General features: G+C 62.7%; 1 protein-coding gene across 2 annotated transcripts in view; it reads right to left on the bottom strand.

Annotated features, from left to right (window-relative positions):
• Positions 1-433: 433 nt before the first annotated feature.
• The window catches only part of CARS1 (cysteinyl-tRNA synthetase 1), a 47,912-nt gene continuing 31,436 nt past the window's right edge, over positions 434-16,909 (bottom strand). For both annotated transcript variants that reach the window (XM_036861732.1, XM_036861731.1), the window contains 13 exons: positions 16,086-16,198; positions 15,544-15,672; positions 15,157-15,286; positions 14,971-15,074; positions 14,492-14,589; positions 14,129-14,318; positions 13,464-13,532; positions 11,185-11,266; positions 4,996-5,076; positions 4,387-4,454; positions 1,822-1,881; positions 1,342-1,425; positions 434-747 (listed from right to left, as the gene is read on the bottom strand). In XM_036861732.1, the coding sequence (XP_036717627.1) occupies positions 613-747; positions 1,342-1,425; positions 1,822-1,881; positions 4,387-4,454; positions 4,996-5,076; positions 11,185-11,266; positions 13,464-13,532; positions 14,129-14,318; positions 14,492-14,589; positions 14,971-15,074; positions 15,157-15,286; positions 15,544-15,672; positions 16,086-16,198 (1,343 nt within the window). In that variant the 3' untranslated portion in view covers positions 434-612. The remainder of the gene's footprint in view (positions 748-1,341; positions 1,426-1,821; positions 1,882-4,386; positions 4,455-4,995; positions 5,077-11,184; positions 11,267-13,463; positions 13,533-14,128; positions 14,319-14,491; positions 14,590-14,970; positions 15,075-15,156; positions 15,287-15,543; positions 15,673-16,085; positions 16,199-16,909) is intronic.

The following is a 16,909-nucleotide window of genomic DNA, read 5'->3' as shown; positions in this document are numbered from 1 at the left end:
GAGGACACGCTCTCCTGGCTGGGACCTGGGGACATCGCTGCCCTGCGCTGCTGGCATCCCCCCTCCTCCCATCTCATCGCCAGCCGTGCTGAGCAGGCCCTGCCGCCCGCCCGCCCGCGGAATCGCTGCGGAGACAGGGCGCCGAGCTGACCCAGCAGGACCCGGGCGCCCGGCCGAGCAGCCTTTGTGTGCGGCGCCAGCGGGCTCTGCCAGTTTGAGCCTGTCTTTTTCCTACTCAAATGCCTCCGAATGCGCCTACACACCAGAGATTAGCCGATAGCCATCTGCACGGGGGCAGGGTCGGGGGGGGGACAGTCCTCAGCTGAAGCCGCTCAGTGGCCTGAGCTCCCGTGTCGTGACCTGCTGAGCAAGCAGCCCGGCCGGGCCCCCACGAGCGCTGACCGTGCAGGGTGACGGCAGACAGAGCCCGGCCTCGCGTTTGGAAGATTTTATTACTGATGTTTCAGAGCCGAAGGTGGCCCAGACCTCTCCGGACAGAATCCTTAACGTAGGCCCCGAGGAGCACTGTAAACACGCCCAGAGCGGGGGGCAGAGTGCCCGGGGCGGGGGGAGCTGGTGCCCCCGGTGTGGTGTAGAGCCTCGGCCCCGCCTTCACGGGACGCTTCCGTTCTGAACCAACTGCAGATACTCCTTGTGAAGCTTTTCCTGGGCCTCGAAGAGCTTCTTCAGCTTCTTGGCCTGCCCTTTGCTCAGCTCTTTGCCTGCTGTGTCGTGTGTGGGCAGACCCTGAAAGGCGAGGGCACGGGCGGTCACCGCGGGCATCCAGCCCACTGCCCGGGCCAGTCCGCCTGCCCGGCCTCCACTCCCCGCCACGCTCTGGACCCAGCGCACCGATCCGAGGTGCCCGTCCTAGCCTCTGGGAAGCGACCATCCTGGGATGCCCCCCTGCCTGAGGGGTGAGGGGCACCGTTCCCCACCAGGGTCGACATGGTTCTGATACGAGCAAATAGGTACAAGACCAGTGAGGGAGGCCTGAGGGTCTCGAGGCCAAGCGGCCGTGAGTAGCCACGCTGAAGAGCCCCTCGAGCAATGGGCACATCTGTGCCATGGCCCTTCTGGACTGTCTGTGGGGTGAGTCCCTGCAAATCCATCAACTGGCCCAAGCCACGACGTCCGGCCCCAGAGCCGCTGGGCCGTGGTGAGGGAGGGGTGGCCCCGGGCACTGGGCTACACGTGCTGGACCTGAAACAGCCCCACACAAGCCTGCCTTCCTGCAAACAGCACCCTGGACAGAGAATCTTCCCAGCCAAGTTTGAAAACCCCTCTCATCCCAATTTAATGGTCTAACAACGTTCTGAAAAGAAAGACAGGATTTCTTACGTTTTCATCAAACTTGGAATACTTGTCGCTTTCTGACAAGAACATCTCGCTGGGCGGAACCTTCATCTTGGCCAGCCTTGCCGCCTGGAACACAGACGTGGGGTCACTGCTCCGAGCCCACGAGGGGCCCCACGCCCGCAACCCCGTGTCGGCTCCCACCCCAGCCCCCAGGTTCAGGGAGCGACAGCTGGGCAGAGGGAAGTGAAAGGAGGGAGCCAGGTGTTTTCTGCAGGAACAGGGGGACGGCCGTGCACGCAGCACAGCAGGATCAAGGCCACAGGAGCCGTCCTGGAGCTCGCGGCCACGTCTGTCCCTGCTCAGGGCTCCCGGCCTCCCTGGGGCACTGTGTGAGGTGGTGAGGGGGCACCGCTGGGGACGGAGGCAGAGGGGGCGCCCGGCTGGGTCCCAAGGAGGCACAGGGGGCAGGGCATGGGGTCAAAGTGCGTTTCCGCCAGGAGCCCGCCCCCGAGCAGACGTTACTTCCTGCTCTTGTCTCTTCCTGGCGGCCTCCTCTTTCTTCCTCCTCTTTTCTTCTTCAGCCTGGGGGACAGCAAACGCCCCATGAGCTGGAGCTGCCCAGGCCCCTCTTGGGTGGGAGGGGGACAGGACAAGCCCCCTGCCATCCCCCCGCCCATCCCCGTGAGCTGGGCTCTGACCCAGCCCTGCTCTGGACGTGGGGCGTGAGTGGACACCATGCGTGAGGTCACCTGCAACACAACCAACATGAAGAAAGGACCAGAGAACTGCCCGGCAGGTGGGGGGCTGCGGTCGGGTGGGGGACCAGGGACAGCAGGGCGAGGGCCAACCCTGAGGGGCCCGGGCACCTGGGGAGGGCGGGAGCGGGGCTGGCTGGAGGAGACGGGTGGGAGCCAGAGCCCACCTCCCACCAGGCACGCAGCGTCCAGGAAGGAGGCAGGGAGGGAGGGATGGAGGGCCTGGGGGCTGGGCTGGGTGCCCGTGAGGAGGGGTCCGAGGCTGCCTCGGGAGGTCTGGGCTCGGGCCACCATGTGGACAGCATGTGCCCCAGATAGGAGGGAGGAACGGGTCTGGGGAATGAAGGTCACGCGTTCCCTCTTGGATGTCTGGGTTTTGGGTGCTTCCTGGCCAAGCGGAGCCCTCAGGTAGGCGGCTGGACACAGGAGTCTGGGCCAGAGAGAACTCGGGGGTCACAGGCACACAGGTGGCAGAGGGGCCCTGGGACGGGGTGAGGTCACCTGGGTGGGGGGACGCCAGAGAGGCGGGAAGTGCGGGCAGTGCAGTGGGGGAAGCGGAGGGAGGGTCCCAGAGAGCAGGGGTCAAGGGCGGGGCCACCCCAGGATGCGCCTTGTCACCGGAGAACCCGAGCAGAGCAGGAGGGGCTGAGGGTGGACGGAGGAAGAGGGACCCGGCACAGAGCTCAGGAAGTGGGAAGACGGGTGCCGAGGGCTTTTGCTCTTCCTCTTAGAGACCGGAGGTGCTTATCCCGCTGGGGGAGCTGAAGACAGCCTACGAGGCCGTGGTCCCAGGTGCCTCCACACACGGGGGCTGGGGCGGGATTCCCTTGGCTGGAAACTCGCGCTACCGGAGGGAAGGTGTACGGCAAATCCCTCCCGCGAAGGCCTTGCGGCCAGTGAAGACATGGGCAGAGGTGCCCGATCTGAGTTCACTGCCCTGCCTTTACGCCCCGGGCCGCCTTGGGGGAGGGCGGGAGTGAGCCCCACGTCACCTCCGGGGCAGGGCCGGGGCGGCCCACGCGCTGCGGTGTCCAAGGATGGGGAGAACCCGACCCAGGGGACGTGACACCAGCGGGGGTGACCGAACAGGATGGAAAAGGCGGGGAGGGGCCAAAGAACGCCTGGACGAGGGTCAAAGCCCAGCTCCTGGAACCTCGCACCAGCCGGACTCCGGCCAGACCTTCCCCGGCACCCGGGCTCCTCAATTCTCATGCTCGGCCCCTCCTGGCGTCCACACCAGCGTCCCCGGCGCCCAGCGCAGCCCAGGGCCAGCCTCGCCACTCTTCTCCCTGACCACCCACCCACCCGTCAGTTCTCCTTCTGGACACCTGTCGAGGCCCCTTCCCAGTCTCCCAAACTCCTCTCCCCAGGGTCTCTTCTTAAGGCCCCTCGGGCCCCGCACCCAGTGACCTGCACCCAGCACTTCTGACAGGTACTGTGTCTGTTCCTGCTTCTCTCTTTCTATGGGACGCCGAGGTCCCCGAGAGCAGGGACTGTCCCACTTCACGGAGCCCCCGGCTCAGCCCTGCTCACGGACGTGTAGTAACGTCTGAGGCGTGAGAAGGACGGTGCTGGGGGCGGGGGTGGGTGGAGGTGTGACTGTGACACATTCAACCCCAGGGACAGGGAGACACCACTTCAGGTGAGAGCGAGGTATGACCACACCTGTCAGCTTCGCAGTTTACCAGAGGTGACAAGTCTTCCCTTGTACTCTGGGTCCTTCATCAGAAGCTGGATTTTGTTGTTGTTGTTAGAAAACTGCCAAGTAGTTACCTATCTAGTTTTTCCTTCTGACGTTTATAAACACTGGCATTTTTTAATAAGAGTATAAACCACTAACTCCTAAAGGTGAAGTATATAAACTCCAGTGATATTTACATTTTCAATAAACACCCAGCTCAGGGACTTCCCTGGTGGCGCAGTGGTTAAGAATCCGCCTGCCAACGCAGGGGACATGGGTTCGAGCCCCGGTCTGGGAAGATCCCACATGCCGCGGAGCAACTAAGCCCATGTGCCACAGCTACTGAAGCCCACGTGCCTAGAGCCCGCACTCCACAACTACTGAGCCTGCGTGCTTACAGCCCGCGAGCCACAACTACTGAAGCCCGCGCATCTAGAGCCCATGCTCCGCAACAAGAGAAGCCACCGCAATAAGAAGCCTGCGCACCGCAACGAAGAGCAGCCCCCGCTCGCCTCAACTAGAGAAAAGCCCGCGCGCAGCAACGAAGACCAAACGCAGCCAATAAAAAATAATTATTATAATAATAAGAAGAAGAACTTAAAACAAAAAACAAACAAAACACCCAGCTCAGGTCATTGCGGTTTTACTCACCCTTCTCTTCTCTTCTCTCTCTCTCAGTAAGGTATCTCTGTCCACCAACTTGACCACAGTGGGCAGTCCTGAAAGGCCAACAGCCGTGAGACGAGGCCGAGCCCAGCGCTGCCCACACCACTCCCGCCCCCAGGGCCCCCGAGAGAAGCCGGGGTCTCCTTCCTGCTCGCACAGGTCAAATGTTAATTGTGCTGTGGGGCGGCCTTGCTGCTCAAGAGCGAGCACCCGGGAGTCATAAGACATTCGTCTGAGTGTTTAAAATCCAATAATTTTCCGTGCAGCCCAAACTGCCACCAAGTCGAAACACAAGCTGTGAAACTTGCTGACAATCCACACGACACAGGCTGCCTCCCAAGTGCCAGGCCATGAGGAAAGGCGGCCAGTGGCCCCGCAGAAACGGGGGCGCCGGGCAGTCAGGCCACAGGAGAGGAGGTGCTGGCAGTGACGCCCAAGAAGGTACAACTACAGGTCCCCCGGGACCACGCATCACGGGGGGTTCACCACGTAAAAGACGAAGCGTCTTCGGACCCGTCCCGGAGTTCTTCCTCTCAAAAGCAATCTCCACCCTGTGTCCCTCCCCCGACCCGGTGTCACGTCCAGAGGACCCACCTTCATGGTCTTCAAACCGCACTCCCAGCTCAGGCAGGACGTCGTCCCGCAAGGCATCGCTGAGCTGCAGGACCTCGGGGACTGTGGACAGAGGAAGCGGTTCAGTCCACCGGGCCCGGGAACGCCCGGGCCCCACGGAAGAGCGCCCCCCTGCGCCTCTGGAGGGGCCGGGCTGCTCCACTGGCCACGGACGCAGGAGAAGCCGAGACACGGACGTCGCGGCCACTGGTGAGCCCAGAGCAGCCCCTGGACCCGTGGCCTGTGCACCGGCTCAGGGCCCTGCTCAGAGGCGGGCACTGACCGCAGAGGCGCACGGACTGGGGAAAGCCCTGCGGGCGGCAGGCCCAGGGGCACTAGGATTCTGCTGCACAGAAATGAGCTCCCCGGTCACTCGGGAAGGCGCCTGGGAGCGCCGAGCCCCCGTGGCCCTGGCGAGGCGATCCTGAGAGAGGCGGCCGCGTCCCACCGTCCAGGGCCCCAGCCCAGCAAGGGATCGGAAGGGGCCAAAGGCCTGGGGGAGGGACCCGCGCCCCACCTCGGCGACACTCTGCCTTGGGCACTGGCGCTCCTGGCCAGCCTCGCCCCAGCCGAGGGAAGTGGCCACGCGGAGCTGGGCTTGAACGGGCAGCGGCCCGGGGCGCCTGGCCGGCCCACTGGCTTTGAAGCGCCTGTTCCAGGAGAGGCGGCACACACGAAGCAGCCAGAGGGGGCAGAGCTGAGCAGACGGCTGGCGTGGCCTCTGGGCCTGACAGGCCTTCAAGTCTGGACAGTGTTAACCTCTGCACCACCTGGTTAGGGCCGGTGAAGGCCCAGGAGCTCGGGGGACCCTGGGATAGTCCTGTAACGGCCATCACGGGCAGCGCCCAGGGTGCCTGATGCCCAGCCAGGCCAGGGAGAGGCCAGCCCGTTTGAACTTGGGCTTGAAGAGCCCATATGGGCTCACCCCCAACTAAACACGTTCGTGCAGACGTCAGGAGAGGCTCACCCAGACATTCCAGCTCTGAGACCCTGACCTCAGGGTGAAGCAGATTCAGCTTTGGGCTAAGAACTGGGCCAGTGGGAACTCCTGCTGGTGCCGGCAAAGCCGACCCCTCCTGCCCTGCCCTGTCCCTCCCCGCAGCACTGACCACGGCCCACGTGGTCACTCACTCACCTGTCCTGTCTCCACTGTGTCCCCAGAACCCCGTGTGCTCCCGAGCACTGTGCCGGTGCCCCACAAGGCCACTCGCGGGTGAATGAATGAATGCACGATGACCCGCACATCTCAGGGGATGCCCGAGCCCCGGCCACACGTGCAGCCGGCCGCACGGTCTCCCGCTTCCCAACGCCGGTCAAGGAAAAGCCCCGTTCCAGCCCCGCAGCAGGTCTGGTGGGACGAGGCCCTTTATATTTGGTCCCTCCCCTCATTCTGCCCCTCGGGGCCCCTCGCTCAGACGGGTCCCCCCAGAGCCCTGAGGAGACCCCAGGGCACCGGCCCAGGTGAGTGCCCAACGGACGCTTGCTCACCGTAACGGGAAGGGAAGCAGGCTGGCCCTGCCATCCTTGCCACCAACTCCCCTCCACACCCTCAGGCCCAACCCCGCCTCCCCGCCATACCCCCAGGGGAGGGACACCCCTCCCTGGGGCCCCTCAGGTGCCATCCTCTCGGTGGCCTCCACGAGGCTGAGACAGCGACCCTCACCTCCATCTGAGACCTGCTCCGGTCCACGGAGCTCAAACTCCCCCCCAGGCTTTCTTTCCAAACCTTTTTCTTACTTTAGGAGCTGGCTTCCTCCTCCACCCTCTCCCGACTTACGTTTCTGAAAAGGGTCTAGTGCCCACAATAAAGAAAGAGCTCCTACACCTCAATAAGACAAATGACCCAAATAAAAATGAGCAAAGGGGGACTTCCCTGGTGGTGCAGTGGTTGAGAATCCGCCTGCCAATGCAGGGGACACGGGTTCGAGCCCTGGTCTGGGAAGATCCCACATGACGCAGAGCAACTAAGCCCGCGCGCCACAGCTACTGAAGCCCGCACACCTAGAGCCCGTGCTCCGCAACAAGAGAAGCCACCACAATGAGAAGCCCGGGCACCACAATGAAGAGTAGCCCCCGCTCGCCGCAAATAGAGAAAGCCTGTGCGCAGCAACAAATACCCAAAAAACGCAGCCAAAAATAAATAAATAAAAATAAGTAGATTATTTAAAAAATTATTAAAAAAAAAAAAAACGAGCAAAGGGCCTGAATAGACAACTCTCCAAAGGAGACGTTCAGACGGCCAAGCAGCTGCTTGTCACTACTCATCAGGGAATGCAAATCAAAGCCACAATGAGACACCCCCGCACACCCACCAGGATGGCTGTGAACAATAATAAACAGAAAATAAAAGGGGCTGACAAGGATGTGGAGAAATTGGAACCCTTGCGCACCGCTGGTGGGAATACATAATGGTTCAGCCACCATGCAAAACACTTTGGTGGGTCTTGAAAAAGTTAAACACAGAATTACCGTCCCACAATTCCTCTCCTAAGTGTGTACCCAAAACAACTGAAACAGGGACCCAACCTGATGCTTACACATGCATGTTCACAGCAGCACTGTTCACCAAAGGTGCAAACAGTCCAAACACCCGTCAACGGCTGAATGGATAAAGGGAAGCGGTATACGTATCTGGTGATTATTCTGCCCTAAAAAAAATGAAGCACCGCCACATGCTACAGTGTGGACAACCTCGAAAACATTCTGCTGAGAAGCCGGAGAAAAGAGGTCACACACTGTGTGACTCCATTTATGTGAAATGCCCAGAACAGGTCAATCCAGAGACAGAACGCAGGTTGGTGGTTGCCAGGGGCTGGGGGAGGGGGCGTGACCTTGGCGGGTGGAAACATGTTGGGACCAGAAGGAGATGGTAGCTGCACAACACTGGAAAGGCACTGAGCGCCACTGAATGATTCACTTTAAAATGGCCAGGTTTACGTTACGTGAATTTCACTTCAATAAGTTATTTTTATTTAAAGGGAAAATCCCAGTTGGATATTTTCCAGGAATTCAATAAACCAACTCTTGAACATATGGCACAAAGGTCTCAGAACAGCTAACGCGACCTTAAAAGAAGAGCACAGACGGGGGGCTCGCCTCCGGGGTGGGGTGGGGGGAGAAGCCCGTACATGGAGACAGAAGACGCTGTCCCCCACCGCGCCCACCTGCCATACCAGCAGGAGTGAAGCCAAGGCTTTTGGGGTCTTCCCAATGCTGTGCAAATCCGGGTCTGAAGTTGTGGTTCCTGAGTCTGGGGCTGGGATGGAACCTCGTGCGAGGCCCAGACAGGAGCGGAGGCTGCCCCGTGGAGAAGAGGCACTGGGACAGCAGTGGCGATGGGCGGATCTGGGTGGACCGGCTCCCAGTGGTGGGCGCACAGAGACGGGGCGGCTGGCGGCTGGCAGGGCCCCTTCTGGAAGGAAGCAGCTGCACCACCACGACGGAGCCCAGCAAAGGAAAACAGGCTTCCCTGGACGTGGGCCACGGGGGCGACCTTCCCAGGGCACCTGGCAAAGCGTGCTAGCCCCGGGGACCTCACAGCCCTGCAGACGCCAAGGGGCTCTGACTCCAGGCTAGAAGGGAAGGAGCGGGTCTCTGTGTGGCCACCTGCCGGACGCCCTGCCAGCACCTCCCCGTGCCCTGCAACTGCGGCCCGCACCCTTCCCCTCGTGTACTGTTCACAGGGCCACAGGGCTCAGCGCGGGGCAGCCTGCATCCGTCAGGGCTGGCTACTGCGGGGCGGGGCTGTGGCACGGGAGTGGAAAACAGACGGGCAGTGAGCAGGGAGGCCTTGTCGGGCGCTCTCAGAAGAGACACAGGCTCGGAGATGCTGTAAAAGGAGACGGGATCCATCCACAGATGAACGGATGAGCAAAATGTGGTCCATCCACACAATGGAATGTTACTCAGCCTTAAAAAGGAAGGGAGGGGCTTCCCTGGAAGGGCGCAGTGGTTAAGAATCCGCCTGCCAATGCAGGGGACACAGGTTCGAGCCCTGGTCTGGGAAGATCCCACATGCTGAGGAGCAACTACGCCCGTGCGCCACAACTACTGAGCCTGCGCTCTAGAGCCCGCGAGCCAGAACTACTTAGCCCGTGTGCCACAACTACTGAAGCCCGCGCGCCTAGAGCCCGTGCTCCACAACAAGAGAAGCCACTGAAATGAGAAGCCCGCGCACCGCAACGAAGAGGAGCCCCTGCTAGCCGCAACTAGAGAAAAGCCCGCGTGCAGCAAAGAAGACCCAGTGCAGCCAAAAATAAAATAAATAAATTAAAAAAAAAAAAAAGGAAGGGAATCCTGACCCAAGCTACAACGTGGATGAACCTTGAGAACGTTACACTCAGTGAAATAAGCCAGACGTAGAAGGACAAAGGCTGTCTGATTCCACTCACATGAGGCCCCTGGAGGAGTCACATCCACAGAGACAGAAAGTAGACGGTGGGGATGAGGGGCTGGGGGAGGGGAGGGGAGTGAGCGTTTAACGGGGACAGTTCTTTGGGAAGATGGAAAGTTCTAGAAATGGATGGGGGTGATGGTTCACAACAATGTGAATTACTTAAGGCCACTGAACTTTACACTTAGAAATGGTTGAGGTGGTAACTCCTATATTGTGTGTATTTAACCACAATAAAAAAACGGTGACAGGAAATGGCTACCATCTCTCCAGTGGCAGAGAGGCTCCTGCCCCCGCGCCGGTCTCCCATTCTGACCGTGTGCCCATCCCGGCCCTTCTAACTTCTTCCCAGTTTCCCAAGTCTCTCCTGGTCACACACCCACATTCCACGTCCCTGCTGGCCAGGCCTGAGCTCTCTGGCCAAATGGACTGTGGGCACTAAAGGAGAAACTGCTTCTCTTCTCTGTCGGTAGAGCCCTCCTGCTCTGCTGGCCCTGGGACAGGCCCGGGCCCGCTCCCACCCCGTCCCCAGCCCAGGCCTGTTCCCACCTCCCTTCCCCGGCCCTCTGCCTGCTCCCACCCCGTCCCCGGCCCCGGCCAGCTGCCACCCCATCCCTGGCCCAGGCCTGCTCCCACCCCATCCCTGGCCCGGGCCCGCTCCCACCCCGTCCCCCGGCCCCGGCCAGCTGCCACCCCATCCCCAGGCCCGCTCCCACCCCGTCCCCCGGCCCTGGCCAGCTGCCACCCCATCCCCAGGCCCACTCCCACCCCGTCCCCCGGCCCCGGCCAGCTGCCACCCCATCCCCAGGCCCGCTCCCACCCCGTCCCCCCGGCCCCGGCCAGCTGCCACCCCATCCCCAGGCCCGCTCCCACCCCATCCCCCGGCCCTGGCCAGCTGCCACCCCATCCCCAGGCCCGCTCCCGCCCCGGCCCCGGGCCTGCTCACTCCTCCCTGAGGTGCAGCTCCCCTGGAGGCTCCCTGACCGCCTGTCTGGCCTCTGCCCGCTCCACCCTTGGGACGCCCCGCCCGGATGAGCTCCAGGTGTGACTTCTCATCACACAGGGGACTGGGGCACAGCACACCAGGCGACGACAGTGGGGGTCTGCCCCGACCCCCGTGTGATCCCAGGCAAGGCCTCTACCCTCCAGGGGCTCCGCTGCCCACCTCTGTTGAATCACGAGGATTAAAGAAGCAACGTGAGGACAGCAGCTGGACCGGGCCCGGCACCTTGCAAGGTCAGTTTTAGCCGGGGTGGTCATTTGTGAGTCCAGACCACCAGAGTAAGAAGCAGACTGCCTGCCTGATGCCACCCACTTAACAACTGCTCAAAACTCGCCCCAAAGACAACACGTTTGATCCCAGCTCATCTCAAGTCCCCAGGGCCACTGGCGAGGCCCCGAGCAGAACCTAGAACCGTCCCCAGCAGAGGCTGTGCGGTCACCACGGAGCCTCTGCGGGGCAGGGACAAGGACACATCCAGCCCTCACCCTGCGGACACCCCAGAGAGCAGAACCGAGTCCCCACAAACAAAAGAGGTGAGGAAACGCTGGCCCCTCACAGTGTCCCCAGGCTCCGCCCAGCTGCCCTGCCCGTAGGCACACTTGGCGTCTAGACGTCTGTGTGGCTACCAGGACTTGATCGGGGCCGGGGGGGGGGGGGTCCCTGGATCTAGTGAGCAGAGGCCAGGGATGCCGCTCACCCCCTACAACACCCAGGACAGCCTGCAGCAGAGGACCGGCCAGGCGTGCCCAGGCCACGGAGCGCGTGACGGCCTCACCTCCGTGCTCACGGGCGACCCTCCGCACTCCTTCCCGGAACTCCGACAACACCTGCAGGTACGGCATGACTGTGGGCTCCAGCTGCGGAGGGAACATTTTGGGTCAGGGAACATTTTGGGTCACTGAGAGACCAGCCGCCCTCGTGTTTATGAAGGACAGAGCCCAGTACGTGCGCCGCAGGGCAGGGCTGCCAAGGGACGTGTGGCTGGCGGACACCGCGTTGTGACCCGCGTCCAGGCTGCACGTGCCCATCCCCGACCGTTGGCTCACGGACACGGGGGCGCCCCGCGTGGCGGCGCGGACAGCACAGTAAGAGGGTCCCCTTCCCCCCAGCGGCCTGAGTCCTGTGGGCGGCCCCGCCCAGTGGCTCACAGGAGCCCCCTTGTCTCAGGCAGACGCATGGCTGTTAAAAGCCCGTCCCTAAGGCGACACTGGGCGTTCCCAGGAAGGATGGTTTTCTGAGGCTGAGGCCGTTTTCCTGGGCTGGGGCCTCCCTCCCACTGGGGCCGGCACCACAGAACCCGGCCGTGCTCAGGTCCGACCTGAGGCCACACACACGCCCGTGTACCATCAACTGTCTGCTGTCCACATGCACCCTCACGTCTGCGCAACACTGACCCACCCGCGGTGACACAGAGGCGGCCACGGGACGCAAAGCCCACTGGAAAAGGAAAACCCCAGAGGGCGAATCCAAACCAGAGAAATAACAACTTTATGGAAAACCTTTTTTGTTATATCTACCATCTAGACCTTGCTAGACTTTTGAGCGAGGTCTCTATGCCTCTTAATTAAGTCATTTGGCAGCTCAGTAACCAAAATCCCAATGATTAAATGCAAAGGCTGGTGAGGCCGCCAAGCCCTCAGCGCGACCTAAGCCACTTCAGTCCCAATCTTGCGCGTGGGCTGAGGACACGCCTACTGCCGGGGGTGGGGGGGGGGGCAGACTTCCAGGGTGTCTACTCTTCACCCCACGCGCCCGCCCGCACACGCACATGGCCGCAGGGGAGCCTTGCTGAGGGGAGCTGGCCAGCGTGCCTGAGGTCGGCCTGGAGGAGGGCCTCAGGCCGGCAACCCGCAGTGGCCCCAGCTGACTACACTACCCGAGCACATGCTGTGGACCGCTCAGTACTAGGTGGTTCAAGACCTGCTCCTAAAACAATGCAGGTCTGGAAGTTAAGTCCGTGAACTTTCAAAGGCGTGACCTCGGGCCCGTCCTTCGGCCCAGCCGGCACCCACCACGCTTCTCGGGGCCGCTTATTCCAGGCAGCTGACTTCAAAGGGTGTGCTGAGGCGGCTCGGGAGCCAGAAACACCAGGCATCCAAAGTTGGACGCGTTTTTTTAAAGCTCAAAGGCAGACTTTCTTTAACCGAGGTGTTTCTAGTGTGTGTGTGTTTTTCCTTAAAGAAAATAAACGTCTACTATTGCTTACACGAGAAAACAAAGCAACCACGTGGGTTTCCTTCCTAAAAAGCACCAAGCACCACAGCAACAGCCACTTCCAAGGCTGACAAGGGGCCCGGGGACAGGGCCTGGCGTTCTGTTTTCTGGGGTGCAAGTCGGCTCCCGGGGAAACACCCCTAAACTCCGTCCGCAGGAGAGGGCGCCTCACGCCGTCCCTCACTGGGTAACAGGACTTTTGAAAGGTTTTGCCTTTTTACTTTGGACTTGACCCGTTATGTGTAAGCATTTACACGTGCCTTCTAACCAAATACTTAAAGAGTGTTCCCGACCAGGGGAGGAGGGCGGGCGCGTCTCAGATGAACCTGAGTGTGTGCTTGTCATACGTGATGGTCCTCCCGCAGCAGAAACCACGTGTCTGCCCGGATGCCAAGTACGAAGGAGACCCTGACAACCACCGGCGAGTTTTCTCACTTGCACAGACTCACTGGACAGACGGTTCCACATGTTGTCTGCCTACAGGTGCACGCATGCCGGGAAACACGGGCGCGGGACTCCTGACACCCTGCGGCCATAGTGATGCTCATGGCCGTGGTGTTGCCCCGTGGCCATGGCTCAGCTGCCTGGGGGCTGAGGACCGTCCCGTGCAGCCTGGTCTTCCTGGGACCGAGCTCACAAAGACAACACAGCTGGTGGCGAAGACAGGGGCAGACTGTGCCCAACTCCCCAGCCAGGCTGAGACTCGGCCAGGTGGGGCTCAGGCTGGAGGGCCCAGGGCAGGCGGGACCTAGTGCTGGTCTCAGACGCCCCAGGAGGGAACACCAAATTGGCGGGGCGGCCAGCAGGGAGCTTGTCTGGGCCCAGGTGTGCTTTACTCACATTGAGGCTGGTTCCAGGTCCTCCGATGGGGAAACCCAGGGAGCTTTCCTCCTCTATGACCCCGAAGATCTAGAGAAGAAACAAGCATGCAGGACAAGAGGTCCTCAGAGATGGCAGGCAGGGACCGGTCCTCAAAGCACGCCGCTGCACCCGGGAGGGGCGGGCGGAAGTGCCGACGGCCTTGCCGGGTGGGGAGAGACAGAAACCTAGGCCTGGGTGCCCGCCCTCCCACCTGCCCCGGGACGAGGCCTGGCTCCCGCTGCCCCTCCGGCCCCTTCCCAGCCTGAGCCGCTGGACCACGGCGCCCCCTGCAGAGGACCCGGGACTTGTCAGTACAAGGCGGGCGTGGTGAACAACGTGTTAGGGCCACTTGTGGGAAAAAGCCCTTGTGCTTTTCAAACCTCCAGACGGGAGGGGAAAAGCTGAGGCAAAGAGGCGAAATTGCTCGGAGCGAGGGCAGGGGTGGGGGGCTTGCTGTCTCGGGCACAGGCGCGGCAGGGCCTGAGGACAGCGCGGCGCGGCTCCCAGGACCCGCGGGCCCGCCCTGGCACCGTCGCAGGGGGGCGCAGCTCCCAGGACCCGCGGGCCTGCCCTGGCACCGTCGCAGGGGGGCGCGGCTCCCAGGACCCGCGGGCCCGCCCTGGCACCGTCGCGGGGGGGCTCACCTGCAGCATGTGCGTGAGGTACCGGGCGATGCTCTCCAGCAGGGCGCGGTTGGGCCTCCTCCTCGCGGCCTTCCGCGCTGCCATGTAGAGGTTGCACTGGCCGACCAGAGCCCGCATCTCCTCCAGCACGGTGCGTGTGTCGACGTTGTCACAGAGCGCCTCGTGAACCGCGGCCTTCTTGTCATAAAAGCTGAACGGGAAGCGGAAGAGGAAGGCGGGGGGCGTCAGACGGACGACCTCCCCGGAGCGGCCCGTTCTGAGCGTGGCTCTGCACGAACGGGAGGGACGGCGCCACCGGCCTCCCCGCTGGCGGGCGTGCTGCGGGGACCGGCCGTGGGCCCCAGAGAGAAGGCGCCGCCTCACCTCTCGTTCAGCTCCATTTCCTTGTCTTCCCATTTCTCAAACTGACCGGCTACCTCGACGGGGGCTCGGAGGAGGTCCTTCACGTTTAAGAAAAACTCCTAAAATATGAAAATTCCGTTTAAGAGCATTCAGACCTTTCCATCCCAGAGAAACCTGGGAAAGAGCTGTTCTACCGACGTGCCTCCACTGCAGGTGCGACCTGAATGTCACACAGGTGTAGGAAGGGAAGGGAAAGGTTTTCCTGCGAGACAAGCGGGTCCGGTCTCAGCCTTCGGGGCCCCTGAGGTGCAGCCGGCGGGTGGGGCTGAACGAAAGGCGCCACACGTGACATGAGGTGCCTCGGGAAGGTGGCGCGGAGCCGGCCTCCCCCCCGGAGCTTAGTGGCCCTGGCCGCGCCCCGTTCTCCCCGGGGGACGCGGGCAGCGGGCACCCCCTCCCCCGGTGCTGGGCCAGAGCTGCCGCGGGGAGGCGGGACCCACGTTCAGGAGCTTCTCGCACTGCAGCGCCGACTCCATGGTGTTGGCCGAGTAGTCCAGCGCGTCCTTCCACGAGTGCATGAGGAAGGCCAGGCGCAGCTGCCGGGCTGGGGAGAGAGGCGGGGCTCCTTAGCCTCCAGCGCAGCTCCGCCCCACGCTCCGACGACGGAAGCAGCCGGGCCCCTGTACCTGAGTGCTTCTTCAGCGCGTCTTTAATGGTGATGAAGTTCTTCAGCGACTTGGACATCTTGCAGCCGGCGATGGTCAGGTGGCCCGTGTGCAGGAAGTACCTGACCCAGCAGTCGTTTTCAAAGTAGGCCTGAGCGGACAGGGCGGGAGCGGGGGTCAGGGCGCCGCTGCGGGCCGGACAGAGGGTGCCGGCCGCTTTCTGGGCGCCTGACGTGCAGAAGGAGTGCCGCCCGGTGCGAATCCAGGCCTGTGCTGCCAAGGGCCAGGCTGCTCACACGCGAGCCGGACTAAATAATGCAGTTCGGAGCCCCTGACGTGGAGGCCAGGCTCTGCTGGGGAGCACCTCGCCGCCCCCCGCGTGCCCAGGACGGCGACCTCGGCCCCTACCTCCGACTGCGCCAGCTCGTTGTCGTGGTGGGGGAAGCGGAGGTCGAAGCCCCCTCCGTGAAGGTCCACTGAGGCTCCGAGGAGGGTTCCCGCCATGGCCGAGCACTCGATGTGCCACCCTGGACGCCCCTAGGGACCCAAACGCGGTGAGCACCCTGACCGCCCCCTGCGACGGGCCGGGACTCGCTCCCCTGTCCACGACCCTCAGAACCCCTGAGCTCTACGGGAACAAGGGTCAAGTCCCGCACACGGGCAGACGAATGGGGCCCCAGGCTGTAAAGTTCACAACAAGCTTCGCGAAGGCCGAGGAATCCCCCGCTCCCGACACCCCTTCCTGCGGCTCTGGGCCACCAGGACTGTTGTCACAGGGGATGTCGGAGGGCGGATCCGTCCCCTAGTACCCCGGGTCAGAGACTGTCGGGACGGAGGGGCCTCCGAGGCGGTCCAGTGCCCCCACCCCAGCCATGGAGGGGAAGACGCAAGTCCCAGGAAGGGAGGGAGGTGACGGCCCCAGGCCCGGGCGCCCCATCCCGGGTGCTCACCTTTCCCCAGGGGCACGGCCAGGATGGCTCCCCGGGCTTGGAGGCCTTCCAGAGGGCGAAGTCGCTGGGGGACCGCTTCTCACTCAGGCGCTCGGCCGAGACGCTCAGGTCGCCTGCGGACACGGTAGGGGCGGGTACTCGGTGGATGGAATTGTCTCGGTCCAGGGACGATTCAGGTACTTGTTTGTTAACCTGGTCAAGCACTCCTTCAAGTTGACTGTGACCAGATTTTGGAGTTGCCCAGGGTCTAGTTACGAAGCCCTAACCGCAAGCTCAGAAGCCACGGCCTCACGAGCCGGCGTCCAAGGGCGACGACCCCTGGGGCTGGACCCGCACCCCCCGCCTCCGCTGCCGCCCCACCTCGGCCCCTCGTCTAGGACAACGACAGCGCCTGGCCCAGAGCGTGAGGTGCTGTTCTCACGGGCCTGCCTCGGGGACCCGGGCTCGCGCAGGCGGGATCTGGTACTAACACCCGGCGGGCCTCGGGGCTGTGGTTCTGGGGGGCGTGAGGGCGACCAGGCTGCTGTGTGTGGCCTCCCCAGCCTGGAGGTGGCAAATCAGGACACTCGCTGGTCCTCCCGTGTCCATACAGGGCAGTCGCGGGAAGGAGGCTGTGGACCAGTCTGAACCCAAGAGCAAAAGGGAGCACTGCTCCCTGGGCCAAGTTCAGTTTCCTGGGAAGATCCTCCCCCTCTCCCTCCCCACCCCCCCACCCCTCGTGAACGCAGACGAAGCCAGACAGAAAGGGAATCCACGGCCCCACGGGAGACCTCCCCAGACCACATGCTGGGCCCAAGGGCACATCAGCCGCCTGAAAATGAACA

The sequence above is a fragment of the Balaenoptera musculus genome, chromosome 8 (genome assembly GCF_009873245.2).
Source record: "Balaenoptera musculus isolate JJ_BM4_2016_0621 chromosome 8, mBalMus1.pri.v3, whole genome shotgun sequence".
In the NCBI taxonomy this organism is placed as follows: Eukaryota; Metazoa; Chordata; class Mammalia; order Artiodactyla; family Balaenopteridae; genus Balaenoptera; species Balaenoptera musculus.
This window is presented reverse-complemented; position numbering and strand designations above follow the sequence as displayed.